At 34.7% G+C, this 10,999-nt stretch overlaps 1 protein-coding gene across 3 annotated transcripts in view; it reads right to left on the reverse strand.

Moving 5' to 3' along the window:
* Positions 1-2,797: 2,797 nt before the first annotated feature.
* The window catches only part of LOC115233818 (neural cell adhesion molecule 1-like), an 80,648-nt gene continuing 72,446 nt past the window's right edge, over positions 2,798-10,999 (reverse strand). For all 3 annotated transcript variants that reach the window (XM_029804418.1, XM_029804419.1, XM_029804420.1), the window contains 3 exons: positions 6,991-7,146; positions 5,928-6,261; positions 2,798-3,541 (listed from right to left, as the gene is read on the reverse strand). In XM_029804418.1, the coding sequence (XP_029660278.1) occupies positions 3,402-3,541; positions 5,928-6,261; positions 6,991-7,146 (630 nt within the window). In that variant the 3' untranslated portion in view covers positions 2,798-3,401. The remainder of the gene's footprint in view (positions 3,542-5,927; positions 6,262-6,990; positions 7,147-10,999) is intronic.

The raw sequence follows: 10,999 nt of genomic DNA on the forward strand, positions 1-10,999 counted from the left end.
ATAGATACTGTCGTCTAAGTGACTAAAGACAGCAAACACGCGAACATACGTGTTTATGCAAAATATGTCGCAATATGTAGTATGTTGCATGTGAGTTACAACATTAGAAATAGTATCCCGTCCGTCGTTGCTTTCATCTTTTATAGAGAGAAATGCTAAGTGATTTGTAAAAACGAATGCAGTGAAACTATAATTTCTTCTTACCTGCATTGTGAAGCTTTTGACATAATCGAAAAGTCAATAGGTGCTAACATAAATTACGCGATAACTTTTTCTTCTCCTTAAAAATAATTTTCTTTGGTCGGTTTTTTAGAATAAATATTTATAATGAAAGAAATAAAAAATTTTGAAAAATTTATAAATAATTCTAATCATGTTATACTTTATGAAAAAATATATAAAACTTTTACATTTTCAAAACATGTATAAAACTTTAATATTTTCAAAGCTTGTACTATCTCAATTACACAAAAATGAGTTTTCTTTTTTTAATCCCATGGTGCCTGTTAAGCATTATTAAAAATTTATACAAATAATAATAATTTGAAATTATTCGAAAATAATTAATTAGAGATACATACTTCTTGAGAGATAGGAAATGAGTCATATCCGTGTATAGTCACGATTAATGTTTTATTGAATGCGTAATTAGAATGTTTAGTATTTACATTGATTCCACGTATCCAGATAAATAACGTTGATGAGCGCGTGTCCGCGGCCGCATCGCCACGTGTCGTGCGTGCCGCGCATAAAACTCGATGTATGGTTAAAGACCGTGACGCTCACGTGTTTTCTCTCCATCGCACGAAAGCTACGAAATCAGCGTCATTCGCGAAAAATCGTGAATCATTGGGAAAACGCGAGAATCTTTTCGAAAACTTACAATCTTTCTCTCGCCATCTCTATCTCCATTACTTTACAATCCACAAACTGATGCTTGATATCTAGACGACAAGTATCTTAAGGAGATATCTGGGAAGATTTTCTTTTAAGCATTCCATATAGACATCATTTAGAGAACTTCTCAACTTATTTACGTTACGTTCACTGTTCTAACAAAACGAAGAAAGATTAGAGAGACGAGGCTTTACTAATCATTTCTCGATCAATGGAATCACGTCATACATCTGCGTCGAGCGAAGTCGTTGGAATATCGAATAAATTTCGATGTCGTTAAAATTGAGGAAAGAATTTACTTTATGTGTTTCGAAAGACTCGATCGCTCGTGATGCACCAGCCGTGGTTGGATCATTCTTCAATTTTGAAGATGTACAAAAGTACAATAGGTATACATCGAGCACGCACGCGAAAGAAGAAGGACCGAACGAACAGAGAGAATGAGAGCAAACGCTCGCGATAGCGATCGCCAAGTCTTCTTACATCGAATATTCGAACGTTTGTGTTTATCATTTATTTAAAGATAGATATACATTTCGGGGTCGAACAAATACTGCGATGCTTCGATGTATACCCATTCGAGAGATTGCGAGGCGCAGAGGAGGAACGATGACACTGTGAGAGTCGACGTTGAGGTAAGGCTTTCTACAGCGCGGAAAGAACGTCGCTCATCCACTTCAGGTTCGCGTAATCAAGTTGTCGCAAGAAATCCGCTTGTGTCTTATCATCGTGATTTCGAAGCAGCGCATATATCCTACACGAGGAAAAATTTATTCAAATCTTCTGCTACCGATGAAGATAACCAAATTACGTTAAATGCGGAATCAGCTCTTGTTTGAAATATATATATTTTTTCTTGTCCTATCATATATTAATCTCATTGTCAGTAAGATTCTTTTTATTCAAATTTCTGCTTAGTCATCTATTTAAGTACAAATTTTAAATAGATTTTTTTTTTATATATTTATACTGAGACCCGCGTTTTATGAAAAAGAAAAAAAAAATTGTTGATAGCAGACGATTTATTTGTAGAATATAATTCGTCATTATTATCGCGTATGTGCTGGTCACGACAAACACGATTTCCGCAACAACTTCTACATTATATAATAACGTATAATAATACGGTGAAAACCCGACTGAACGTTTTTGGATGGGATGTTTGCGACCAAATGAAAAATAATCAGCGCGATTAATAAATATGCGGCAAACGATAAGCGATACACAAATCACTTTGGGATTTGAAAATATATAAATGATACGACGATTAATTGAAAGAACGATAAATCGAGCTCCCACCGTATACATTTCTGTGTACGTAACGAATATATAAGTGTATATACGTATATGTAGAATGCACATACGAAGAAATGCATGACTCGCCGACTCACGCACACTGAAAGATATCGACGAGTCGCATATCGAGCGGAAGAGTTCTCATCGGGAAACGTATTTCCTGTGAGAAACCGAGTTTTCTTGTCCAAGCAAACCGAAATTTCCCTTCCGCTTACACAAGTTTTTCACCAAATGCGTACCTTATAACGTACCTTAGTACCATAGCTCGATAATCTTCTCGTCTCATTGCGATTCACCATTGTCCAGAGACAGTTGTAATCTAGCTTAAACAATGATAAAAAAGGGAATATTATTACTTCTGAATTAAAAATATAGATGTATGCGATACATTTATTACGAAATTTTTTAATATTATTTTGTATGGTATATTTCCATATTTCACAATATGTAAAGTTAATTTGTCAAAATTATCAATTTCTTAAAGTGTTGAAAATTCTTTCAAATATAGTTATTTTATACGACTTATTATCATCAAAAAAATCTATATAACAGAAACAATTGCGTTTGTATTTACATGTTGAAATCTTATTTCTCATCTTTATTATGGAAATGTCGCGTGGACAGGAGCTTGGATTGTAACCTCGCACGCAATGAGAGACGGAGATTACACGAGAAAGTGTATATGTATGTACGTGTGTGTATGTGTATTAGAATAAAACATATCCTACAGTAAATCGCTACCTCAATTCCAAAACGGAATACAATCGTCCGGCCAAGCACATTTACGCGGCACTCGCGCGAGAACGGGCCAAGATAGAAGTAGATAAAGGAATGAGGGGGAGTTGAAGAGTGGATGTCTCACCGATGTGTGCACTAAACAAACTGACAGACTCGCTGACAACCTTTGAGCTCACAGGACACTGTCAGAGACGAGACACGAGAGCCGAGCGCGCATATCGCGACTACCACCCGAACTGCGTTTATTTAATATACGCAAGAAAAACACACGTTTTACAAGGTAAACCGAGTAAGGTATCGCCGAGTTTGTGGGTGCACCACATTGCGCACAATCCCCATGAATGGAGTTTCTTCTTGGGATCGCGCCGCGCCGAGCAGCAAAACGATGACCCGGGAACTCGTTTCCTCGACGGAGGGACCCTCGTCGCAGAGGGACAGTAAAGTGCCGCCGCCGGAGGGACGGCGGTAATTCACGTCGGGTAAAGGTTCGTGAAACTCGGTATCCTCCAGCTGACGGCCGCTAGAAGGGACACTAGAAAGTTACTCGCCAAAATTGCCGGGCTGAGGTTCCTTCTGTCACCCCCGTGCATCGCCGCTGGCTTCTCCTCTTCTGCAACGAGATTAGAAAGCTGCGTTTCATACGATGATAGAGGAGGAAAGTGAATAATAAGCAATACGTGTAGGCTGCTTAATTTTAGATTAGCTACTCTTTGCGTATATATACATATATATATTTATAGTTAGATCGGAGAAAGAAGTTATATTGAGAGAAAAGCAAGAAAGTGTTTTCTTCAAATAGAATAATAAAATCTTCCCGTGAGAAAGTAGAAACAATGTTTTAAATTATTTCAGACCGTGCCACGTTTCTAGTTGAGATATAAGATGAAACGTGGATCACTTCGCACTTCTTCCTGTAGAAAATACCATGTTGACAATCTGGTCACGTTCGTGAAGCTCTTTCAGTTGTCACGTCAATGGAGACACGGCAAACATTGGATGAATATCTGTCGGACTTCGCGAATTTTTCAGAATGTCTGTTTCTTTTACCGTCATGCGAAATCCTTTAAAACAAGTTCTATTACTAATACTAAAATCTAATTCTAAACAAATTTAGTAATTTTAATTAATAATTTAATAAGTTTATTTTTGTATAATTCTTTATTCGCGACTTTTAATAAATTGCCATAAATCTCAGCAATGTCAGCAATATTTTGAAATTATAAATTGTTATATTTTTTTATGACAAAATATAATACAAATATTTTTTATGTGAATTAGCTTTTATATGTATTATATGTAATGCAAGTTTTCAAAATTATATATTTAATCCACAATTATTAACCACATAGCAGTAGCTTTGAATTTATAAATAAAAAGAATTCATCAAAAATTTTATCTATTGAATTTTTTCTATTTAGCTTGATATATTCTCTCTCTTTATTTTCCAAGAACAAAATAGATAAAACTTTAGACTTGATACAACATATATAATATATATACACATTAATGTGTTGGGGAAACTTTCTACGACCGGCAATGTCGAAGGCATCGTAGAACGAGTGTAAAAAAAGAATTAAAATAAAATCATTGTGTATCGTCTTGTAAAGAGAAAATAATAGATAAGTTTGATAATGTCTCGCAGACTATCGCGTTATTACATAGCTACTAAGCGCGTTAAAGTATGGGTAAGGCCGACCCGAGAGAACTTACACCGTACTTTCGAAAAATTGCGTCGAACTTCGTCCTAGCAGCGAATACAGAGGGTAAAAGTTCCGTCGTTAGTAAAGCGGTCGTACAATTTTGAACCGCCCTTCGTCGTTATCGCAGGCGAGCTACGCGGGATCGGGGATGAATGCGTCTACGAGAGCCGCTAAATCCGATCGTAATGAGCTTCCTACAACCGTTTAATTGTTCGGCTCTTACTCTAATGAATATTCAAGTTTCGGAAGTTCCTACCGTCGATCGGCACTGATCTTCACCGGCATATAAAGCGAGTCAATTACTATCGCGTTATATTCCAAAATCGCAGATTCTGCCTATGATCGATGCATTCGCGACCGGGTAGTTTGCCCTCAGATTAAATCAATCGTTATTTTAAGTGTATCACAATGATTTGTTGAAATATTAAATCTAAAAAAAATGATTCAGCATGCACGTATATATCGATAGATACCGCTTCTTGAATTGTTGACTTATAGTAGCATCAAATATGAAAAAATGCACAAATTATTTATATCAAGTTTAAAAATATTTTATCGGCAAAATAAAAGCGAATGATTTAATAATCCGGTATAAAACGCTGTTTTATTTAAAGTTTCATTTTTTTATATGTTTTGACGCGACATCACGGAATCCGTCTAGATAAATTTTTGCGATATATTCGTAGCGTATTTGTAATATTTCCTACCTACGTATGTATGTACGTATGTACATATCCTGTAAGCAAGCGCTAATAACAAACATCATTATTCACGCTGTTGCAAGATTTTCTAAACTGCAACTGTTTATCGACTGTTTATTTATAATCAGCAAATAGTCATTATATCTTGCTTTGCGTCGAGAATGCAAAACAATGCGCCTACAGATTTGCATGTGTTTAGAAACATAACTCACTAACATATTAACTTTAGTAAATTTGATAATGTTCCAGTCTCTAGTTCATATCTAAAATACACTATTTATAGACAAGATTCGTATATTAATAGAAGATAAATATTTCATTAAAATATATACTATTATTTTTTTAAGTTAAGATAAATGAATATTTATTCCTCTAAACAAATGTTTAAAAAGGATACATGTGATATTCCTCTTGTATATTCTCTTCTTATTAAAATTAAATTACAATACTTACTCTAGAAACTATTTCGTCTCTTACGTTAGTACAAAATAATATCTCGGATTAATTTTGCGCCAAGAGATTGCTTTCAATAATATCAAGTCACGAATTAAATTCAACCGAAACTAGCGACAGAATGACGCTACATTTCTCTCACCTTCAATCACGTGGACCATGACAGACGCCGCCTTGGCGTTACTAGGCGCACACGTGTAGTTGCCGTTATGCGTAAGCTTCGTTTTGTTCACTGTCAAAATGGAGCCGCTCGACGTGAGCTTGACGTCGACGCCGGGCTCCTCGTCGTAATTTATCATACGGCCTTGACGATACCAGAAGACGTAAAGAGGCTTTTCCGTGGCCGCTATAAGTTGGCATTCCAAACGGAGGCTCGAGCCTTGCTTCACGTGCAAATCAGGCGCACCTGGTATTATCGAGAACGCTTCCGTGATCTTCAAACGGGCGAAGTTTCGCTGTACCGGATGCGACGTCACCTGCGATCATAATATAGCGACACCTTTAACTTATCATGTTATGTTAGGGTGAACGACACAAGTTTAATAAAAAAGAGATAAAATGTTTCAGTAATTTATTTTCCCGACGTAATTTACAAAGCAATATTCATATATCATGTCTTTTCAATATAAATTTATTTTTAAACTGATTAGAATATTGCGGAATATAGGAAATATTATAAGTAAATATGGTGTTTCTTTTTTATTAATCAAAATAATTTAAAAACGATTGATCTTGTATAGAATTAATAAATTATCTTGTAAAACGTTATAGATAAAATATAATATTTAAAAATATTAAGAGCATAAAAAATTTTTCCAGATATAATAATAGTCAGTTTTTACATTATGATGAGTTATATTATGTTATAATTAGGTATATTAGAAATTGTATTCATAGTCAAACAAGTGACGTTGATTATCCCTTAGACAACCCTACTGTGGTTAAAGACGCGCCTAATCAAGCAAGCGACCTTATTGGCTTGTAGCCGACCGCTTTGATATTTCAACTGACATTTTTGATATGAAACCTTTAACGAAGTGTCACGGAACCGTGTATTAGAACTGAATTGCCAGGCATAGTTGAAAACAAAACAATAGCTTAATCAATCGCTATTAAAAGTTTAATCTCATTTTTTATACAGCTGTGCAGTATGAAACGAAAATTAGAAGTATCGTACAAGAAATAAACGAATTACGTCGAAATACCTGACATTCATAGATGCCAGCATCGTCCACCGTTACGGCACGTATAGTGAGCTGCCAATCGGTGCTCGAATGCCTAATGACAAATCTTTTGTCGATGGAGTGCGTGCTGGTACCAACTGTTAACAACTGTCTGTCTCTTCTCCTCACCCATGTAATCTATAACAGAAGAAAAATGAGATGTCTTTATCAAATATAAAAATGTAAGACACTTGTTGATAATAATATGATATAATATGATAAGTCGGTTAAATAATAAGTTATTTGCACAACATGTTGAATTTGAAAACAGGCTATTGATGGCAACAATATACATATAGGAAACAACAACATATATTATATGAGAGAGAAGCCTCAATATACGCATCGAATATCAATTATCACGGCCATTAGGGCATCCTAATTTCAAGCTAATTTTCGTTCCCCAGCGAGCTAACCACGAAACTATGCTCAATATATTGGATAGCAGCTACATCATACGGTATTTTAATCACATAGCGATATTATCAATATCCTGTCATTTCAAAATAAAAAATACAATCTATTAGCAAAAATATATTAATTAAGATTTTTATAATCTTTTATATTTATGTGAAATACATTCTTTTAAATTCTGCTCAGAAATCGATTTTTACAAAGAGATGTATTTTATAAAGCTTTTAAATTTTTTTCCCTGTCAATATATTTTTAACAATATGTTTTTTCTTGTTTGCTAGCCATTAATGTACACGTGAATATATAAATTTGTTATTACCTTTTACGCGTGTATTTTATCACCTATCTCAATCGCAGCATGCTACATTAAAGAACCTTATAGCAAATTAACCATATGACCAGATGTTGCTTTTACGTTATGCTTTACACACACACACAGCATATAATATACTATATAACGACATATATTGCGGTTTGATCAATTTATTATTTCTTTCTATTATGTCTCTCTCTTTTTTTTTTGCCACTTTTACAAAATATATTTTTATAAATTATCATGTTATGCCAAACATACACAATTTGAATGTGAATGGTTGTTATTGTCGAGCTCCAAACGCTTTCTCGTTTGTTATAATGACATATAAATAAGTGTATATAATTAAATTTTTTTTAAATATAATAACGAGAACATTTTTGTACTTTCTTAATATAACTTTTAATGAAATTCACTTTCAATTAGGAAATTTCTATTTTAAATTTTAGCTATCGTATTTTATTTAAAAGCCATAAATATTTTACATTAATATAAATTTTAAAAGCAAGATTCAAGGAGAACGCTGCCACTTGTGAATAATATTGAAGAATAATCTAGGTACATAACGATTCGCTGCATGTATTTTTAATTGCATGTATTTTATTACTCCTTTACAGTCTGAATTAATTTCGACTAATAAAATAATAATTGATTAAGTATATTCCATATGTATATATACGTATCAAATTTTTTGTCCTCGGTTTATCTTATCAAGTAGTGTAAAACAAGAAACAATTTAATATAACGATAAATTTCTATTATTTGTGGAGTTTCTCTTATAAAGATGCCAGGAATGTAGTTCTGTGATTATAATTATATTTTGCATCAAGTATTTGAAGAGAATTATGTGAAGGATAGCCGCAAAATAATATGTCGAGTCCATCTTGACATGAAACCACAAAGGATTTATGCAGTAGTTGGGTAGAAATTTTCGAAACATGATAGTAATGCAAAAACTTGAATGTTAGGAAAACATTTAACGAGGACTCTACTTGAAATGTGCGCAATATAAACCAAGGTATGCATCTAACGGAACTATAATAGAAACATAAAAATATGCTATTATAGTAATTAATAATTAGCTATATGTATATATACATACGTATGTATGTATAGATTTATTTGTTTCTATTAAATGTACGAGAATTCTCTTTAAAATAGTGAAAATATTAAAAATGTAAGAAGATATTAAATTCGATTGATTGTGAGAAGTAGAAAACTTTTTTATAGTAAGACCTCAGTAAAAGCAGTATAATTGTCTGAAATTTTTTCACGCGGTTTCAGAGAGTTTGCTATAAAACATAATAAAGATTATCTATCTCCAATATTTCGATCTGATGAGTCAAGATCTGTCATATCGTCAAACCAATTATTTTTTACTTCCTGATCCGAAGTCGGGACAAGCTTTATCATAAATATCTTAGTACCAGCAGACAGAACGTAATTAGGCCGATTCCGCGTAATACATCCTGGGCAAAACCAATTCCCAAGGATATGACATCTCTAGTAACTGCCAAACCCGGTAATCCAGGATACTTGCTGTAATCCTGGATCCAATCCTGAAAAGGGCATATCTACGGCGCACTGACGTGTAACGACGAATCCAATATGGCGAGAGTGTGCGCGCGTACATTGTGTGTGTGTGTGTGTGTGTGTGTGTGTATGTATGTGTGTACTTGGTGGCCTTTGACTGGTGTAAGTTATCGGATGGTAGGTAGAGTTTGCCGCAATCAGCACAAAGTTACAGGAACTTGCCGGTGTCTTTGCGGGCAGTCGGGAAAGACAAGGACGCTCAAATCCCTTGGACATCCGTCGTTCAGTTTCAACTAACTCCAGATACAGATACACGTGTACGTGGATTGTTAAGACGAGTAGTGTTTCTCTGTCTTACATTGCAGAAACAGAACGTTTGTTTCTCGAGATAATTGTGTGATCAATTAAAGAAGCTCCTACGTCAATTAAAAAGTTCAAGCAAAAGGTTGAACTCACAGTAAAACTCTCAATAAAACTAGGATGTTTAAGTTAAAATATTTTATTTTTTTGTTTGCAAAGTTAAATTAAAAATCAGAGATTTTAGTGTACGTATATAAACGAGAAAATAATTGTTTGTTTCATCGATTTATTATTTCCAATTATTGCCATTGTTTTCTTTCTCCCTCATATATCTTTTAATAGCTACCATTTTAAAACTAACTGTAAATATGATTATATAAATATGATTTATAGTAATAACCAAATTATAATCAAAAATTTTTGCAATGTATATTTTTATGTGATTTCCATGGTAACGTTTTGCTTATTCGGTAATTCTGTATAATATACAAAAAGAAAAAAACTTAAAAATAACCATCAACAGATTTCTAGATAAAATGCTAATGGGATTATTTTTAGCTTAAACACATAAAGTACATTCGGTTTAGAGAGAGAAACTGTTGAAGTTTGCGGGCGGCGGGTCTATTTGGCTTTCGAGTGGAAAGGGTTAAAAGTTGGTACGTGAAGCGCGAGGCGAGTGTAACCCACGAAAGATTAAAACCAATTAAAACTTGGAACAAAATGCAAATTGGAGTAGCATATGTCTGACTCGTGTCGGGCCTACGTACTTAATTTCCTCTTACGTTGTTTCGCCCGACTCGATCATCATCAGTCTTATTAGACGCATGTTAGGTAACCGATCGTCCTGGAGAATTCCCGTAGCAAGCTATTAAACAGTTCCTCGTGGGGATTGCTGGCCCAAGTACGGGAAAGACTTTGTATAGTGGCAGCAAGTAATGGCATCAACACGCGCGGAAAGCGTACACATGCGGCACACGAGCTAAAATGCACCACCACTACCACCCCTGTTTGTAGGGAGAGCTTAATTGGGAAATATCCCGCTTACGGGGCGCACTAAGCGACTCGCACCACATACATTCTTTATCTGTCGACCGGGAATTGCCGCAATCGGTAATTTATGTCGCTACATTCTAGATACTTTACGAATTTGCAGCGGGACAGAAGCTTTAAACACAAATACGTGAGATAGAGAGTTAATGGAACGATTAATGGAGAATCGCGTGCAAAATAAAACAACGACTACAATTAGAGAATCCGTGACTATTACAAAAATTTTCGTTATGGATAAAACTTTACTTCATTAACAATTAAAAAGAAAAGAAAGAAGAAAAGTTTTGCAGCGCGATAAGAACATTTCCAGTACTAACGAAGCCGCACCAGCAGCGGCAGGAAGGAAATTAAAAGCGGCCGCCCTATCGCCGCTGCATTCCT

The sequence above is a fragment of the Formica exsecta genome, unplaced genomic scaffold (assembly GCF_003651465.1).
Source record: "Formica exsecta isolate Colony F162 unplaced genomic scaffold, ASM365146v1 scaffold191, whole genome shotgun sequence".
Taxonomy (NCBI): domain Eukaryota; kingdom Metazoa; phylum Arthropoda; class Insecta; order Hymenoptera; family Formicidae; genus Formica; species Formica exsecta.